Source organism: Aquarana catesbeiana, linkage group LG04, assembly GCF_042186555.1.
Source record: "Aquarana catesbeiana isolate 2022-GZ linkage group LG04, ASM4218655v1, whole genome shotgun sequence".
Lineage (NCBI taxonomy): Eukaryota > Metazoa > Chordata > Amphibia > Anura > Ranidae > Aquarana > Aquarana catesbeiana.
In genome coordinates, this window is record NC_133327.1 from 90,817,941 (window position 1) to 90,837,996 (window position 20,056).

Sequence of the window (20,056 nt, forward strand, 5' to 3'; positions counted from 1 at the left end):
CTGTGATGTATTTCAGTTATCTTGCAAACCTGGCCTGTTAGTGGGCCTTGAGGACAGGGTTGATGACCACAGATCTAAGGTACTGTGCACCTGTGATTGCAAGTCTAACAAGATTTGGAGTGAGATTTAGAAATGTCAAAGCTGTGCAGCAGTTCTCGTACATATCCAGTAGTGAAGCACACTCCAAGCTGCTCTTTATCAAATGCCTTGTGCATAGAAACAACAGCCTAAAGATCATGTGAATGCATAATTTGTAAAGTATTAAAGCGAGATTCCGTCCCTGAAAAAAAAAAAAATTAAAAGTCAGCAGCTACAAACACTGTAAATAAGTACTTAACTGTCCTGGGTGCCCGCGATGTCGGACGTCCGAGGCCGACCCGTCCCTTGGCTCTCGGGTCCCTGCACCGCCATCCTAAGTAAGGGAAACAGGCAGTGGAGCCTTGCGGCTTCACTGCCAGTTTCCTACTGCGCACACGCGAGCGGCGCGGCGCTCTGTGAATGGCCCCATGGTGTTCTGGGAACACACACAGTTCCCAGAAGACAACGGGGCCGCTCACCGAGGAGCAGAACACGCCGCGGAATAGGAAAAGGCAGATTAGGAAGACTGCCTAGCAACAAGGGTTTAGGTAAGTTTAAATTTTTTTTTTTTTCAAATTTTTTTTTTCATTTTTTTTAGGATTTTTCATGCATTTTTTTTATTTTTTTAGGGTGGCCCTCCACTTTAATAACTGTAATAAATAAACAAGACAACCGCATGTCTCCAAAAATGTCAGAAGAGCTAATGGGGATCAGGAGAGAAACGACTAAATAATTCCATACACATGGAGGGAGGAGAGGGAGCTGTACCCAAGGACCTGCAGTGCAAGGAGTCCCTTGCTTTTACTTCAGCTATTCTGTGGTCCTGGGCTTCTTCTACCTCCTGTGTCGCTATTCCCTGACCCACTATGCGATCACCAGTATTCAAAGGGCCAACTCTGACATGATATGAGCTCCACCTCACCTCCTCTGTTACCAGGATGACCACCTCCACACAATGTGAAACAAGGCATATTGGAGACAGTAATGGAAAAAGATCAGCTACAGAGTGCCTACAGGCAACACTGGTGACTAGGCCCTTTGTCATCTGCTTTTGTGGGCACAGTTCCTATAGTTCAGGTCTTTCTACCATTCAGAGTCTAGGGCTGTGCATCAGATATAACTGTTTACATATATCTGTCTAGCTTGGCTGGCATTCAGCTTAAAAAATACCTACCCTTCTTTTTTTTAATCAGATCATTTTTATTGCTTTTTTGTGCAACAAAACATACATCTCAGATTCTTCCATTTGTTCTTACAGATTGGGTGAATTGCATACATCCACTGCACGATATTATTCACAAAAAGTAAAACTGGAAGAATATATATATAATATATAATATATATATATATAGACAATCCCCTGTGACTGATCAATGCAGATAGCAGGAGTTTTACCAAGGTTTCCTGCAGAGTCCCACCTGTTCTGCCCCGAAGAAAAAACTTGTTTTATTAGGTCAATGTGTAGAGTGAATCTGAATGGAAGTGACTTTTCATTATTATTCAGCACTTGCGTATTCTAATGAAGAAAATGCAGGGTCTGCAACACTTTATAAGTGATTATGGCTGGGTTCACAATACTGCGTATTGGAATGCGGGTTTCCCCACATCCGAGTCACATGTCAAGTCTCTATGGAGCCGGTTCACACATCTCCAGAGTGGCTCCGGAGCAAATTGCACAGGAGCTCTGTGCATCGTTTCAGGTCCGAATTCAGCCAATGGGTGAATGGGTGTGCACCCATCATTTTTCAAATTTGGGGGGGGGGGCAATTCCTGACAGATCGTCCGACTTATTTCACTTACTAGTCGCAAGTAGAAATTGAAGAGGTTACTAAAGTCACGAAAATTCTCATATGACAGAAAAAAAAAAATTTGGAAGTGTGTTGTAGTGTATTTGTATTGTATTTTCGAATGACAACTGTACTAACTGACTAAAGGAAAATCGAACGATCTGGCATCGTATGAGGAAAAATGTTGTGCTTGTCCGATCGAATAATATCGGATGAAAGTTGTGTATTAATGATCCGATTATCGTACGATTGCGTCGAAAGCGGTATTTTTCGTGTGTATGGGCCATAAAGCTTGAAAGTGCAAAATCAGGCTCACTTCTGCATAAAAACCAATCAGCTTCCAGGTTTTATTGTCAAAGCTTAATTGAACAAGTTGAAGTTAGAAGCCGATTGGTTACCATGCACAGCTGCACCAGACGCTGAGTGCACCAGTTTTGGTGAATTACCCCCACAGAGTCATGCTGATTTCAACATTTTGAAAAGAGTGCAGTGGATGATGAAACTTCAACAAAAAGAAGAAAAAAATGTGCTGCTGACATATCAGCAAGATTTTGCTTACCTGTGAAGTGCAGAGAACAAACTGCTGGGACTGAGGAGTACAGGTCCTTGAGGTAACACCGTGCCACGCTCGTTTACCCAGTGCAGATAACCTCGAGTCATGTCAGCCATTCCTATAGCCCGTGCTGAACAGTAGAGGAATTTATATCCATTCCTGGTGAATGAAATAAAAATATAGTAACAAAATACACAAAGGTCCAAAGCACATGAAGATGTGTCACTTGTGCTACGTATAGAGTGGCCATATAGTACAACTGGATATTTGCATGCATAATATGGAGTACATGCCTATTAGCTTAGCCATAAACAGGTTAATTCTTCTTTCTATGGGACTGCAAACAACATAACATCATTCAACCCACTAAACCTTAACCCAAACCCATAAATTAAGCAGGCCATAGACCGAATGAAAATTCTTATCATTATGCCAGTTGCGACATGTGCATCTTGTGCCACAATCGAAAAAAGTTTGATCCAACATGCTGGGTTTTTTTATTTAGAAAATCAAAACAAAATGATGGCACAATCGTATGCAACATTTTTGTTTTTCGATCAACAGAACCGTTTGGTTTTCGACTCGTCTATGGCCGGCCTTACTCTTGCACTAAACTAAAACTTAGACCCCTTTCACACCAAGGCGCTTCAAAAATGCCCTAAAACGCCTTAGCGTTATTACCGCGTTTTAGGGGCGCTAGCGGTAAAATTAACGCAACGCTGCAGGCGTTTTAACAGTGTTTTTCAATCGTTATTGAAGCATGTGTTTTGATGCTATCTTTCTGATTGCATGTTTATCCTTTGTGAGATCATGTAAAACAAGCAGTGTCTTGTAAAGTAACAAGCAGTGTCTTGTTTTACTTCAAATCTTCATTTTTCTGGGATTAAAGGGGTTGTAAAGGTCAAATTTTTTTCACCTTAATGCATTCTATGCATTAAGGTGAAAAAACTTTTGACAGTACCGCCGCCCCCAGGCCCCCCGTTTTACTTACCTGACGCCTCGAATCTTCGCTCCTCGTCCTCGTCAGCTTCATTGCAGCTCAGCCTGGTCGCTGATTGGCTGCAGTGGATGGATTGAAAGCAGCGCAGCCATTGGCTCGCGCTGCTGTCAATCACATCCGATGACGCGGCGTGCCGGGGGGCGGGGCCGAGTGATACAGCGAGCGGCTATAGCCGCCCGCTGTATCACGGGAGCGCGCCCGCAAGCACTCACCACCGTGCGAGGGAGCTCGCATGAAGGTGGTAAATGCTTGCGGGGAGGAGCTGAAACAGCCGCCGAGGGACCCCAGAAGACCAGGTTCGGGGCCACTCTGTGCAGAACGAGCTGCACAGTGAAGGTAAGTATAACATGTTTGTTATTTTAAAAAAAAAAAAAAAATAACTTTACAACCCCTTTAATTCTTTTTTTGGCACTTTAATTTATTTTTTTTGGCACTTTAATGGTCTGTTTAATCATTCTGACCTTCCCACAATTTCAGTCCTGTTGTTGTAGATGCTCTCTTTTCTGCTTGCATGTTTTCCTTTTTGTGAGATCATGTGACTTTTCTACAGCTCAGGGCAGATTATAGGCGCTATTCAGGCGTTTTTACAGCGTTTTCAATTCATTTCAATGGAGAGGGGCGTTTTTGAAGCGCTTTTTTCAACGCCCAAAAGCTGCTCCAAAGATGCTGCTTGCAGAACTTTTCTCAATGCCATGTCTGCGCAATGCCTCAGTGTGAAAGGGTCCATTGAGATGCATGGGGAGCGCTTTAATAGCGTTATTTTTAGCGCTAAAACGCTGCAAAAACGCCTTGGTGTGAAAGGGGTCTTAAACTATTATCTAACACTAAATGAATCCATTCAGGAGCATACTTTCCTTAATGGTCCTAAAGCACTTAGTTCTACCAGTCCTGAGCCAGGATTACATTCCTGATCCATGTAAAAAAAATATGAACCTATATGCTACATGCACACACATTTATGGGCGCGATAGGCAATTGGCCAAAAATTTCAAATTCTCTTATAGCTTATATTTTCGCATTTTTTACTGCGCACTTATAATATCACAGTGCTTTACAGACTACACAGGCTATTATATCAGTGGCTGCCCTGCAAGAGCATAGAGTCTAACTTCCTATGGGCTTATGTGGACAGGATTAGTTTTCCTGCATTTGACATGTGCTTGGAACACATCTCAAATGCAAGTCAGCAAAATCCTATTGACTATACTTAAGCAGTGTACGAAGCTCATTGGTTTCTATGCAGAAGTGAGCCTGATTTTGCACTTTCCAGCTTTAGTAAATAAACCCCATTGTGTACTTAAAAGTGGGGTATACCTGTATATGGTAGCTCGGAGGCTGCATTTCACCTGCTTTGTACTGTGTATCTTTGGGGCCAGTAGGTCATATTAAAGATATGTCCCTGATTTGGAGCAATGTCCCTCTGTCCCTCTTTCCCCCTCATTTGTCCCTTGTTTTGGTCTGATCTATATAGTTGTATATAAAATGCACTTTTTATCTTTCAAAAAGTGTTCCTCAGTGCTAAACCTTTCATCTGATTTCTATATTGCTGCATTTGTACATTTTAAAAGCCAATATAAAGGAATAGTAGTGGTAAAAAAAAGCCCTTTTAGGACGATATGTATTCTTCTACATATTTTTGGTAAAAAAAAAAAATCCAATAAGCGTATATTGATTGGTTTGCGCAAAAGTTATAGCATCTACAAAATAGATTTATGGCATTTCTATTATTATTTTTTTTTTTTTTTTACTAGTAATGGCGGTGATCAGCGATTTTTAGCGGGACTGTAACATTGCGGTGGACAGATCGGACACTTTTTTGGGACCATTGACAATTATACAACTATCAGTGCTAAAAATATGCATTGACATTGTACTAATGACAATGGCAGGGAAGGGGTTAACATCAGGGGCGATCAAGTAGCTAAATGTGTTCCCTGTTTGTGATTACTAACTGTATGGGGGACTGTGTGACTGGGGAAACACACAGATCCGTCTTCCTTCTTAGCAGGAAGACAGATCTCATTATCATCCCCTGACAGAACGGAGATCTGCCTTGCTTACTTCGGCAGATCCCAGTTCTGTCTCTGCGGAGAACGATCGTGGGCGGCTAGCGGACATCGAGTCTGCCAGACCCGCTGATTGGCTTCCCCCGCTGGCCTAAACAGAGCATGCCCACGAATGCTAGTGCACAAATCGCCATACCGGTATGGCGATTTGCGCAGCTGAGCCACCTTGCCGCAGTACATCTGCAGCGGGTGGTCGGCAAGTAGTTAAAGTTCCTTGTGTCCAGTTGGGGTCAATATCCCTCACTTCCTACCCTGGAGACATGATAGAGGTAATTTTCTGCCACCTTAGAGAGATTTCCTTCCACTTTTTTAACCACTTAAAGACCAAGCCTATGTTTGACACTTATTGTTTACGAGTTAAAAACAGTATTTTTTGCTAGAAAATTACTTAGAACCCCCAAACATATCATTTTTTTAGCAGAGACCCTAGAGAATAAAATGGAGATAGTTGCAATACTTTATGTCACATCGTATTTGCACAGCAGTCTTACAAATGCTTTTTTTTTTTTTTTTGAAAAAATACACTTTTTTGAATTAAAAATAAGAAAACAGTAAAGTTAGCCCAATTTTTTTATATAATGTGAAAAGATAAGGTTACGCCGAGTAAATTGATACCCAACATGTCATGCTTTAAAATTGCGCATGCTCGCGGAATGGCAACAAACTACAATACTTAAAAAGCGACATAGGTGTTGCTTGAAATTTTTTTACAGGTTAACTGTTTAGAGTTACAGAGGAAGTCTAGTGCTAGTATTATTGCTCTAATGATCGCGGCGATACCTCACATGTGGTTTGAACACCGTTTACATATGTGGGCGCAACTTACATATGCGTTCGCTTCTGTGTGCAAGCTCGGAGGGACAGGCACTTTAAAAAAAATTTATTATTTATTTGACTTTTTATTTTTACACTGTCCCTTTAAAAATATTTTTTTTGATCACTTTTATTTTTATTACAAGGAATGTAAATATCCCTTGTAATAGATATAGGCAGGACAGGGCCTCTTTAACGACCTCAGATCTCACATTTACATTTAAAGGGGTTGTAAACCCTTGGCGTTTTTCACCTTTATGCATTCTATGCAGTAAGGTGCAAAACCTTCCTTACTGAAGCAGCCCACCTTATACTTACCAGAGCCCCGCAATTCCCAGGACGGGAACGAGCACACTAGCTCCGGCCAGTGTCTCGTGTCCTGATTGGATAGATTGATAGCAGCACAGCCATTAGCTCCCACTGCTGTCAATCAAATCCAATGACGCAGGCGGAGCAGAGTCCTGCTGTTTGTCAACAGACGCAGCAGCAGGACACGGGAGCGTGCCCGTAACGGGTGTCCCGTAGGAGAGCGCTATTCTGATGGGACACTCGAATAAGAGGAGGAGCCAGGAGCGCCGTGGAGAGACCCCAGGAGAGGATCAGGGCCACTGTGCATAACCAATTGCACAGCGGAGGCAAGTATGACATGTTTGTTTTTTGTTTTGTTTTTTAAACTGAAAATTTACAACCCCTTTAAAGCAATAAAAAATAAAAAAAATGTAATTTTACTTTTCCACATAGAAAAAAACATTAAAAAAACACACATTTACTTTTCCACATAGAAAAAAAAAATGGGCCTTTTAAGGCCGGAAGTGACGTTTGACGTCACTGAGGTCCTCCAAGGTCAGAGAGTCGAGTGGGGGCCATTTTGCCCTCACTCGACTTCCTGCCCACCACTCCATCGGATCGGATCGTTTTCGCTGCTGCTGATCTCTCTGGTAAGCAGCAAAAATGACTGGGAAGCGGCGGGGAACCTCACCCACTGTCCCTAAAAGTGATCCCATGGTGAATCCACTGCTGGGACCACTTTTATGTGAAACATCGCCCAGTGTGTAAAAAAAATACTGGGGAGTTGGCAGCTAGTTGCTGCCATAACCCCAGAATTTACCGTCAAAGTAGCGACGTATATACACTAAATCCAAACCCTGCATTCACTATATCTTGTCTCTCACAGTGCACAGAACATAGAAATGCAATTATTTTAGTAAATATAAAACGGCTAAATTCCTTTCGTCATCAGCATTATATAGCAGCCTTATGACTTCTATCTGTGTCTGGTTTAAGCTTGAAGGAATTCTACTCTGACTGTGCTATGAGGCTGCAGGACCCCTGACCCTCTGTCTGGACAGTACTGACTGGCCCTGTGCCAATCACATGCACCTCCACAAGGAAAAAAAAACTCTCTAGCAATATACACTAAACGGAGCATGTGCAGAGTGATGCCAAAGGCTCTGTTCTATCAGGATATGGATCGGGACAGTGGAAGAAGGGGAGGATCAGAGAAGACAGGATCAAACAGCCTTTTTACACAATGCGGAGGATTAACCCCTTAGGTTCCATAGTATAACAAGCATGCTTTACTGCATATATGGACTGATTTTACTGTTGTGGGTTTAGTAACACTTTAAGCTATCATAGGACATGTGCCCCCCGCAAATCCCCATCTATTAGTGTTCCAGTTGCAGCTGTTTTTTTGGGGATTTGTCACCACTTTCTATCCTCTTGTTTAGTGTTTAGCTTTAGAGACAGTTTAATGTCTTATGAACTCACATGCTCAATATGCACAGGCAGCATAAACAGTACTTACTGGCTAACTTTATGATACAGTTTAGCAATTCCCTGGTGAGTCCAGTCTTTTCCCAAAGTTGGCAAAATATGGCCCAATGTATCTGACCTGAAAGAATTAGGAAAAAGTCACAAATTAAGTCACAAAGTTAATACATTAGGAAAAACTATATCTGTTTTTTTTCACAATTTTCCTGTGGGCTCTGAGCCTGGAAACATGTATGTTAAATGGAAATAAAACACATTATTGATAGCATGTATACATATTAGGAAGAGAGAAAAAAGCAAGCAATGATTGAGAAACGAGGTGATAATTGGAAAGTGAGTAAAGATGCCCATAGACACACCACAGTCTTCCAGTCTCACTGTTTTCGGTTGGATCAGTGATGATCTAGTGTAGTGTTTCTCAACCTTTTTTCAATAGTGGCACCCTTTAAAAGTAAGCAAAAACTCAGATGTTCCAGTCTAAAATGTAAAAATATAAATGTTACTTATCAATGGAAAACCTGAGGCTGGGATGGCACACAACCTCCTTTATGAAATGAATACCAGAAGCTCCCCTTTACATCAGAGTCCCCCATTTAATCAGACATCTTCTTATACATCAGGAGATCCATAATCACAGAGTCCCCCACAAATCACACAATCCCCCCATCACAGAGCCTCCCAATACCACAGTCCCCTCTTCACATCAAAGCCCAAAGCCCTACATTTTGGCTCCAGCAGCACAGCAAAAGGCAAGAGAAGATCGCGTGTCCTCTCCTCAATGCTTGGGCTGCCAAAGTGCAGGTGGGCCAGTCACCAACACCATAGCAACATGGCCCTAATGGCTGTTATGGTGCAGGAGGTCAGTATACCCACACCATGGTTATTCATGATGATAATGCATGGCAAAATGGATCCCATGCTTGTGAGACCCCGGTTGAGAAATACTGACCTGGTGTCTATGGGACACCAACAGACCCCCACTAGCTGAGGCACATGATCAAGCGATCAGTCAGGAAAAAAAACCTTGTGATTGCTAGCATTTTCTCCTAGATACATCACTACTGGGGGTGTCTGCTTAGCCAGCTTATATTGGCTATTTAGAGACAGATTTCTGAAGAAAGAATAACGGCAATACGACTGTAACACAGGGATCCACCATAATCCAAGCTGTAAACTTTCTAGGTGCAATAAAGAGAAACACCCACAGCCAGAAGCACTTGTAATAGCCCCCTAGAGATGCTGTTTTGGACAGATCCATACCTGTTCTACACAGATGATGCCCTTATTGTTTACTTAACTAGTATGGAATGGGTCATGTAGATCAATCTAAGAAGACTGCAGCCAAATAGGGCTGACATAGAGAGAAACACAGATACCAACATGCTCAGGACAGGAAGACTAAGACAGAAACCAACAGGCTTAGTGCAGGAGGGGAAAAGATTGATACCAACAGGCTTAGAGCATGAAGAGGAAAGAGGAAATTCCAACATTCCAACAAGCTTAGGGCAGGATGAGGAAAGAGAATTCCAACAGGCTTAGAGCAGGAAGAGGAAACATGGATACCAACAGGCTTAGAGCAGGAAGAGGAAAGGAGAATACCAACAGGCTTAGGTCAGAAAGAGGAATTCCAAAAGGCTAAGGATAGGAAGAGGAAAGATACATACCAACAGGCTTAGGGCAGGAAGAGGTAAGAAGAATTCCAATGGGCTTATGGCAAGAAGAGGAAAGATGAATACCAACAGGCTTAGGGCAAAAAGAGAAAAGAAGAATAGCAATGGGGTTATGGCAGGAAGAGGAAAGAGGAATACCAACAGGCTTTGGGCAGAAAGAGAAAAGAAGAATAGCAATGGGGTTATGGCAGGAAGAGAAAAGAGGAATACCAACAGGCTTAGGTCAGAAACAGGAATTCGAAAATACCGAGGATAGGAAGAGGAAAGATAGATACCAACAGGCTTAGGGCAGGAAGAGGAAAGATTAATACCAACAGGCTTAAGGCAGGAAGAGGAAAGATCAATAAGAAAATAGGCTTAAGGCATGAAGAGGAAAGAGGATTTCCAATGTGCTTACGGCAGGAGGAGGAAAGATGAAGACCAACAGGCTTAGGGCAGAAAGGGGATTTCCAAAAGGCTAAGGATAGGAAGAGGAAAGATGGATATCAGCATGCTTATATCATGCATACCATTGATTTGTATGTGTTTGTTTTCCTATTTTTTTTTTTTTTCTTTAACATTCTGCTTAAAAATTTGTGAATCAGTACTGCTTGGACCTTGAAGAAGGGGACATACCCCGAAAGCTTGTCCTGAAAAATTGTATGTTACTGCAAATAAAAAAAGTATCACGGACAGTACTCAATTTTCTCTGTCACAATTGCACTAATACGGCTACAATCAAATCAAGTAGCATGCTTAGGGAAATAGAAGAAAAAACAGCTTAGGGAAATAGGAGAAAATATGAATGCCAACAGACTTTGGGCAGGAAGAGGAAAGAATAAGAAAAATGGTAAAGAAAACAGATGAGGAGAGAGAGTAGACGTGGAAGGAGGGTGAGAGAAAATGAGAGGCTGAGAGAGTCTAGAGACAGGGAGAGGAAATGAGAAAAAAGGAAAGCAAAGGAAAAGGAGCATGGGTCAATGAACAATCATATTCTGCTAGTGTTATATCGTTTATTGTAAAAAATAAGCTTTCTGTCAGTCTAGGTTTGAATAGAAGCCCAGCACAACTTTCTACAGAGGCAATTAAACAAAGGAAAATGAAAGCAGCAAATCCTGCTCACTGTGCCTATTGTGCCTCTCCACAAAAAGCTCACCTCGTAATTGTTCCATCAATATCGGAAATTATGATTTTATCATCCCAGTTCCACAGGTAAATGGTGCCCTCACAGCGACAAGTTCCCTGGTACTGAGTCGTAACGCTGAACACAACATCATTGGGGCCACTTTTCAGCTTCAGACTTTTCTGTAAAAACAGAAAATAATTATAGTATGAAATCCATTCTGCGACCTGTTCAGCTGGAGGTATTTAATATCTTGGCAAACAGTAGGAAGAAATTATTTTGCAGGTTCCTCCTGCAAAAGCAATGTGCCAGAGATAAATGAAATGTAAACATAATGAACTGTGCAACCATTACCACGTCACTTGATAAAGTTAATTAGATATCGGTTTAAAGAAAACTCAGGCTCCATGCACAATAGTGTTTTTTTTATGCTCAATAAAATGCTGGAAAAAAGCTGGTAATAACTGTCCACTCCTACGTCTTTAGGGTGCCTCCTGTAGCAAGCCGGATGCTAGGGAAGCTCCTGTCCCTGTGCACTTCTGAGCTGGGCTGTGCGCATCTATAGACACACACACACAGCACCAGTACACCACACCCCCACTCCCTCCTCACAGAAGTTTGACTGACAACAGCAGGATCCTATGGTTCTGCTGCCCTCAGTTTCTCCTATGAAAGCAGAAGTGAAGTGAGTGGTTCTGGAGCCAGACAGTGCTGGAATTGTGGGAAGAGTGTGGTAAATGTTTAGGGACAGAAGGGTAGGACAGGTAGTGGGGAGTTTTATCTTAAAGTAGAACTATAGGAAAAACAGTTTTTTTTTTCCATTTTGGATAGAGCAAAGGAGGGTTATAACCCGTCAATTCTTGTTTTGCCATCTGTGTCCCAATGCAGAGATTTTCCTTCACTTCCTGTCCCATAACCAAAAAGTAAGTGGGAGGAAATCTCTGCAAATTAAGGGAATCCCTTGGGGACCTCCAGGTCACCAGAACTAGTGTCCCCATTGGAAGATTTCCCCTCTATTACTTTTCTGGGGACAACCCAAAATTTGGGATTTCCGTTTACTTTCACTTTCAATGAGAATGTTAACTGCTTCAGCCCCGGAAGATTTGGCTGCTGAATGACCAGGCCATTTTTTGCGATTCGGCACTGCGTCGCTTTAACTGACAAGTGCGCAGTCGTGCGGCGTTGCACCAAAACAAAATTGATGTCCCTTTTCCCCTAAAATAGAGCTTTCTTTTGGTGGTATTTGATCATCTCTGTGGTTTTTATTTTTTGCGTTATAAACAAAAAAAGAGAGATAATTTTGAAAAAAAAAAAAACACAATATTTTGTACTTTTTGCTATAATAAATATTCCCATTATTTTTTAAAAAAAAAGCTAATTTTTTCTCAGTTTAGGCCGATATGTATTCTTCTACATATTTTTTGTAATAAAAATCGCAATAAGCGTATATTGATTGGTTTGCGCAAAAGTTATAGCATCTACAAAATAGGGGATAGATTTATAGCATTTTTATTATTATTTTTTTTTTACTAGTAATGGCGGCGATCTGCGGTTTTTATCGGGACTGCAACATTATGGTGGACACATCGGACACTTTTGACACATTTTTGGGACCATTTGCATCTATACAGCGATCAGTGCTATAAAAATGCACTGATTACTGTAAATGTCACTGGCAGGGAAGGGGTTAACACTAGGGGGTGATCAAGGGGTTAACTGTGTTCCCCTGAAGGGGGGGAGAGGACTGTCTAGGGGAGATGACAGATCGCTGTTCATACTTTGCATGAACACACGATCAGTCTCTTCTCCCCTCAGAGAACCGGGATCTGTGTGTTTACACACACAGATCCCGGTCCTCGGTGTGTCACAAGTGATGGTGGGAGCCTGGCGGCACTTGCATCGGCTCCGGGGGCGAGTAGCGGGCGCCCCTAGTGGCCACAGGGTGAAGCGACGTTACATACCGCTGTTTCGCCCAGCCGTGCCATTGTGCTACAGTAAAACTGCAGCGGCTGGATGGCAAGTGGTTAAACAGGACAAATAGAGAGGGTGAATCTCCTTAACGAGGGCACAGATCGCGATAAAAACTGACAGGTGTTCCAATCCTCCACAAAAAAAAAAAAAAAAACACTTTTGCCTTTAGTTATACTTTAATTCAGAGAATGCATGAAGGTGAAACATGTTTAGACTTTAGAACAATGAATTAAGGGAAGGTCCTGTTACTACTCTGTGAAATATATAAAAGAGCCAGGGATAAGGGGATTCTCAGCTTCTTTATGGCAAAGGAACACTGAACCTAACTCAGACTCCCTAGGGCCGCACAGTCATTGAGCTAGGGATTGTACCAAAAGAGTCAGAAATTCTGAATTGACTTTCTGTATAGGAAGAGGAAGGGGTTCCCACCTCCCACTGCACCCTTTGAGCAGCACTATTGATTTACAAGTGCTTACATTACCAGCGTATTGGAGATGAACTATTGAGTATGGAGCAGCTCCTATATAACCTCCTTATGTTTTAAAACAGTCATGCTGTAATACCAAATATCACCAGCGTTATAATTTGAAGCTGTAACTGCCGCTCTTTTTCTATAGAAAATCAAGGAGGGTGGATCCCTTTTCTAAACAAAAGGGCTTTGAGAAAACTGAATTTCCAATTTTCCTTGCAGAACAGAAAAGCAAAGAGTAAATTGATGGCGCTATATAAGTACCTGAAATAAATAATAAATAAATAAAACACAAATGCAGAGATGAAGCCTACGTTTTCTTATGAAATTAGCACAGACCTACATTAACACTGTCCTTCTTTTGGAACCAAATGCCTGCCTCTCTCTGTTGTCCCTCTTTTTCATTTGATGTATAGACCTCTATTAAAAATGGACTCTTTAATAACTAAAAGTGTGATACTACAACTAAACCTCTTTCTTGTCTCAGAGAGGATGTTTTAATAAGGCATTTGTGACACATTTCTGGTGGTGCAGATGTAAATCGGTAGCCTTATGACAAATTCATGAAACCCATGCAACATTGGCGATGTAAAAGGTGGGAGTGAATAAGACCTGTTTCATGTTTGAGTAAATTGTGTCACAGAGGTAAGTATTGTGTCTTTGAGAAAGTCCGGTACAGACGCAACATGTCAGCTGGGTGGAGTCTGTGACATCCTCACGTTGGCATAGGCGCCATCTTGGATTACCTCCTGCGTAAATATGTTTGTGGCTGGTTGTCCTATATGCAATCTTAATACTTCTATCTTGTGAGTGCAATATTTTACTTTTATTATCCTTTAATAAATGATTATCGGTTTTTCTTGCTTCTAGTTTTTTTGTAGCTAGTGGGTGCAACAAATTGCGGCTTTCGTTATTGATGATGAAAAACCGTCCCTGGGAAAGTGCCTCGAGTGGAAATACAGGATTTATCCTGAGCACTGCATGACCTCCATTTTAATTAGTGGGGTCCTACTATTGGGGTGAGGGCACACTCACTTTGTTTGGACACAAGCAAAAATTTTGGGTGCAAGAAATTTATGTATATTTCTATACAGACTTTGTATTAATTATACACATGGAATTCAGAGGTTTTGGACACTTTATTCTTTGCACATATTGTGTATTTTTATTTGTTTTTGCATATATATGTATTGATTTGCACATTTATGCATTTTTATTTCTGGCACACCGATTTCTTTGATATACAAATGTTGCATAACAACACATGGTATATATCAGGGGTAGGCAACCCCCCGGCACGCGAAGCCTCTTTTGCCAGCACTCGGCTCCCTCCCCATCAGCAGAGCAGTGCAGGGAAGTGTCAGTGAGACACTAATGCATTCCAATCTCAGAATTCCCCACGCCGGACCTGCACTGAGGGGGAGGCACTGTGCCCCCACACATTGTAAAAGATGGGAAACATTGATTGGTTCTCTAACTTTTCTGTAGCTGCGATCGTCAGCTTTTGTGATGGGGAAGAGATTGGGTGCAGTTCTGCTAGGGGGGGGCAGTCCCTGTTTCCAGGAGGAGGAGGAGGACTGTTATTGGCCACTGCTAAAGCCAATCAGCCAGTCCTGCTAGCCCCGCCCACCATCTGGAAGAAGATGATTCGCTTGGTTACCACTACCAATCTCAGAAAGAAGGGATTTCACTGTGATTGAGAAAAACCCCAATCAGGTGACAGTTTGTGGAATGACTGTTGAGCTTCTGGGAACTTTGTTGAAATTATTCCTGAACCTTTGCGTCATTTACTACTGAATCCCCGGCACTCTGTGTCCCTTTAAGCCACACTTCTCTTTTGGGTCACAGACGCAGACTTACTTTCGTTCTCCTGTGACCCAGAGTTAGCTATTAGAGGGCTATTACCTGCTATCAGCTGCCAGGGCAGAGCCAAGCTAGGTTCTGGAAAGACCCCGACAATATTGTTGGGATCCACCCAGCTATCTGGCTGACACCTGATTCTGCTTTTCAGCACACATGTTAAAGTGCCGGAGCTGGTCTCTCCTCCCTAGCCCGGCGCTCCAGTGAAGGCTGGAGGAGCGGAGAGCCATGGCCGAGTCTGAGTGATCAGCAATAACGTAATTGCTCAGTTCTCGGTCTTAGAGCCAGCGTGGGACAGCTGCATCTCGACAATGATGCTGCAGTATAGAGTTAAGTATGAAGGTTTGTTTTCTTGTACGTATCCCATACTTCACCTGTAAATGCCCATCTGACCATACTGCTAACTAAGCAAGCAACATCACTGAAGAGTTAATGGACAGAATTATTCATCATGAACATCGCATAGAAGACCAACAAAAAGGCATCATGGAAGGTTTATTTGGCGTTTCGCTTGCAAATGCACAGAGGACGGTGTCTGCCTCTTCATAAATGTTTAATAATTCAGTCCTGCCATCTACTCCCCCTGTAAGCCATTAGTTTCTTTTCTTCATCTTTCACTTCAAACATTTCTTCTAAATCTCTCCTGCACAGAGATACATTTCATCTGATTTTGGCTCATTACTGGCCCAGGAGCCTTCTTCCAGACACACCAATTACACAATGGCAATACGGCTAATGGATATCACTAATGCTCTCCCATCCAACATCAGACCAATTATATTTAGACTCTGCACACTCCTGTCAAAGAGTGATTCCGGTCTTGGTTCGCACACACTGTGTCAGGAATAGTCACTTCTTTTGTTTTGTCTTTGTATTTATTTATATTGTTGCTTCATGTACTAATGGTTGGCATTGGTAAAAAACACAATCCAGTAGGATTTGCTAAGGAAATCAATTAAGCAGAATGTAATCATGGACAAGGAGCAAAAGCCACATCTCACAGCCCCCTTGGAAACAATAGTGGGACACCACTGCACTGTTGATAACACTTGACAAACCTTTCACTTCTTTCCTGTAACACTGCATTTAGCCAGCAGGTGGCACTGTATGGAAACCCTGGAAATGCAACTGCAGGAATTACATGCAGTATAGGAAAATGTTTTAAAGTGATTGTAAACGATCACCTTGTAAAACAACCCATTCAGTTTAAAATTGAAATGAAAGGCAAACATTTGTGTATAGATATAAAAAAAACAACATTACATAAATACCTTTTTTCCCTTTTTTATAAGTGATCACATTCCCTCTGTTCTCAGCTGCATAAGAGCTGGAGGGTGGAGAAGCAACAGGACACCGATCTTCCCAGTGTCAGGGCAAGTCTGATCACTGGAGGAGAGCAGCCGGAGTTCCTAGCACAGCTAGAGAATTGACCAGAATGAGCTCTCCTGCTTAGTGTGGTCAGTTTTTAGCAGGAAAGCAGAGGAACTGGCAGGAACACCAGGGATTTCACACAAAGGAAGCAATACAAGGAGAACAGGATACTTTCTCATACAAGTACATGGTACTGCAGGAACATATCAGGAATAAGAAGTGCTGAGGTAACAAACACGTTAAAGAGGAGGTCCAGCCTGGGTGAAAAAAAAATAAAAGTCAGCAGCTACAAATACTGCAGCTGCTGACTTTTAATATATGGACACTTACCTGTCCAGGGGGCCCGCAATGTTGACACCCCAGCCTATCTTCGGATTGACTCCCGGGTGCTGCCGCTGCCATTCCTGGTAAGGGAACCAGGCAGTGAAGACTTTCGGCTTCACTCCTGGTTCCCTAATGCGCATGCGCGAAGCGCGCTGCGCTCTTTAGTTGGCCCAGCAGCGGGGAAAGGAGGAGGAGGGGGGCCAAACTTCTAGGAGATCGGGCCGTCCCAGGAAGTGGGGAAGGGGACCTGTCAAAAACAGGTCCCCTGTTCCCCCCTGAAAGATGCCAAATGTGGTATTGGAGGGGGAGAAAGCACATAAGTGAGATTTCCACTCTTGGGTGGAACTCTGCTTTAAGTTCTGCTATTTGTTTTTTTCAGGTGCAAACTGCAGCTATCAACCCTGTTATTACCCATCAGAAAACTCCTGGGTTTTGGGTGGGGGGGGGGGGGGGTTGGGTATCTACTTGGGTGCAAATGGAAAACTGTACTGATAGGCACTAACCAATAGCAAAGCTGCAAGCACTGACTGTAGAAATTGGTATAAATTTGAAGAAAAGAAACCTCTCCTCCAATGATTAGACTTGTCCTGACGCCCCCCTGTGGCACTGGGAAGACTAGTGTGCTGCTGTTTTTCCTCCCTTAGCTCTCTGAGTGCCTTATGCACCTGAGAACAGAGGGTATGTGATTACTAATTAAAAAAAGGCAGGAAAAAAAGGGATTAAGAATTTTTTTATATATTCACACACAAATGTTTTGCCTTTCATTTCTATTTTACAATGAATGGGTTGTTTTACAAGGTGAGGGTTCACATATACTTTAAAATACCAAGAGTGATCCAAGGGGACTTCACGGGCACACAGGGATTGTAGATTCTGAAGACTAACAAAGGTACCTGCAGGCACTTTAAGAAATAACAAGACAAAATATGGAAAATGTTAAGGGGTATGAATACTTTTTCAGGGCACTGTACATTTTGCATTAAGTAAGGGAGGGTTATAACCTCTGTTAGATTTATTTTTGTCATCTGTGTGCCATGGGGGGGGGGGGGTATTTACCTTCACCTCCTGTTCCACAGGCAAAACAGAAAGTAAGAGGAAATCCCTCCAAAGTGAGGAAATTCCTGTTAATCATCAGAACTAATGTCCCTAAAGCTGGGTATACAAGCCAGTTGAAGGGCTGGCTTCTGTCGAACAGACCGACATACACACGGCTGAATGCCGAACCTTTTTTTTTTTTAACTGCCCGTTGTCTCCTGAGATTCGGCCCATGTGTACGGGGCTTAACAAAAGATTTTCCCTCTATTCCTGTTCTGGAGACAACCCAAAATTTGGGGTTTACTTTCACTTTTGGCGATAACAGTAAACAGGACATATAGAGAGGGTGAATCTCCCTAACGGGGGGCACAGACAGCAATAAAGACTGACAGGTGTTCTAATCCCTCCCTGCTCTATCAAAAACTAAATTTTGTTATATTCTAATTTGGTAATTGGCTAAAACAGCATTTTTTTTTTTAATGACTTGAATATATGTATGCAGACTTTTTACGTATTTGGTACAATGGTATAGTAAAGGACTTGTTCCACTTGTGCAAACGAGATGAGAAATACCCAGCGTATGCTGATCTCTGTGCAATGAATAAAGCTGGCACTAGATGTATCGAAATTTGGATGGTTCAGCAGGGACCTGAAAAATTTCGACCCATTTATGGCTGTTCCCACTCAAGAGAAGTTGATCTAATAATTGACTTCTTTTGAACAGGACTTTTTGTTGGAGAACTTTCATTCAATCAGCTGCAGCCGATGATCAGTGCATTCTGACAACCCTACTGTCAAAATACAATAGCACATCGGGGGAGAATTCCTCCATCCACCTCGCGTGTGTATATGGGGGAATCCATTTGTTTTATTTCTATCAGCCTGTTGGCTGATCGAAAATTAATGATCCGTGTATGCCTGGCCTTGGATTATACTCTGATCTGAGATGCCGGGTTGCATCACAAAGCTCATAGCATTGCTATCTATTTCCATTTACATGCTAATGTTCCCCAGTGCAGAGATGTATGGATGTGGAACTCACAAGCTGGTCAGAGGTCAGCCGCAGGGTCTTCTTATACGTAATACCCGATGATGAAAGGTGACTCTGGCTGGACTGCAGAGAGCCCATGTTCTGCTTGGATGCCCTGTGATCGTCGTCACTGGACGAAGACTCATCCTTTATCCTGGAACAAACACAGGAAGAATACGTGATGAACCGGAAAAATGCATTTGGCTGCCGGCTCAATAGATACATTTGCTATGAATGGCTGAGTGCATTAATTGATTGTCTTTTGAAACACCAGTCTCCAGGGAGGGGAAGCAAAACCTGCATGTTAAACCATCAATGAGATATTTGTGCTCAATGCTTCATTCATACCTTCCATTGAGAATATCATTTCCAATAATACCCAGCACTCTGCTAATAGAGACATGGCAGGATGAGGTTTGGAATCATAGGAGGAGAGTAAAAATAGCGATGTCTCAGCTCTCATCGTGTTACATACATTAACATTAGGATGTGAGCTTAATGCAGTGGTCAGAATAGATTGCAGAGGGTCCCCGCGGAGTGAAATGGTCTTCAGTAATTATGTGCATCATATTACCTGGTCAGTGTCTAGGTTATAGCATGGACTTCCCTTCCAGTAAGTAAGTATTCTCACTTTCTTTATTGAAGTGGACCTCCTTTAAAAAGCGCACTCAAGTTACAAAAAAAAAAAAAATATTAAGCCATGGAAGGCATTTATTCAGGTATAGTTCTAGTGCACCAGCCTAACCACTACCTATTGCCTGCAGTCTGGTAATCTGGAGACCCAGTTTGATTAAAAAAAAAAAGCAGGAGAGGTATTCCCAAACACACCTACTGTGGGTATCAAGTTTGGGTGGAAGACAGCGCTAGACTGGTACCGCTGGAGGACTATGTAGAGGGTATAGAGAGAATTGCTTCCAATGGGTTACTGTATATCCCAAATGTAGGTGGTATGTGATAGACTCCAATGGTAGTGTTACAGCCAGGTTGACTCTGCACCACAACGCCGGCATATCAAATATATCTAACCCTCTCAGAGTCTAACCATTCTCCAAGAAATACAGCCCTGAGGAAGGGGAAAGCAACTCCCCTAAAATGCCTTGGCTCTATTTGTATACTTTTATCTTCAATAAACTATAAAATCTTCAATAAACTAT

The 20,056-nt window shown here is 42.3% G+C and overlaps 1 protein-coding gene across 7 annotated transcripts in view; it reads right to left on the minus strand.

Annotated features, from left to right (window-relative positions):
• The window catches only part of LPIN1 (lipin 1), a 265,282-nt gene that overhangs the window by 25,869 nt on the left and 219,357 nt on the right, over positions 1-20,056 (minus strand). For all 7 annotated transcript variants that reach the window (XM_073625360.1, XM_073625362.1, XM_073625361.1 and 4 more), the window contains 4 exons: positions 18,915-19,056; positions 10,876-11,024; positions 8,105-8,191; positions 2,425-2,577 (listed from right to left, as the gene is read on the minus strand). In XM_073625360.1, coding sequence (XP_073481461.1) covers positions 2,425-2,577; positions 8,105-8,191; positions 10,876-11,024; positions 18,915-19,056 — 531 coding nt within the window. The remainder of the gene's footprint in view (positions 1-2,424; positions 2,578-8,104; positions 8,192-10,875; positions 11,025-18,914; positions 19,057-20,056) is intronic.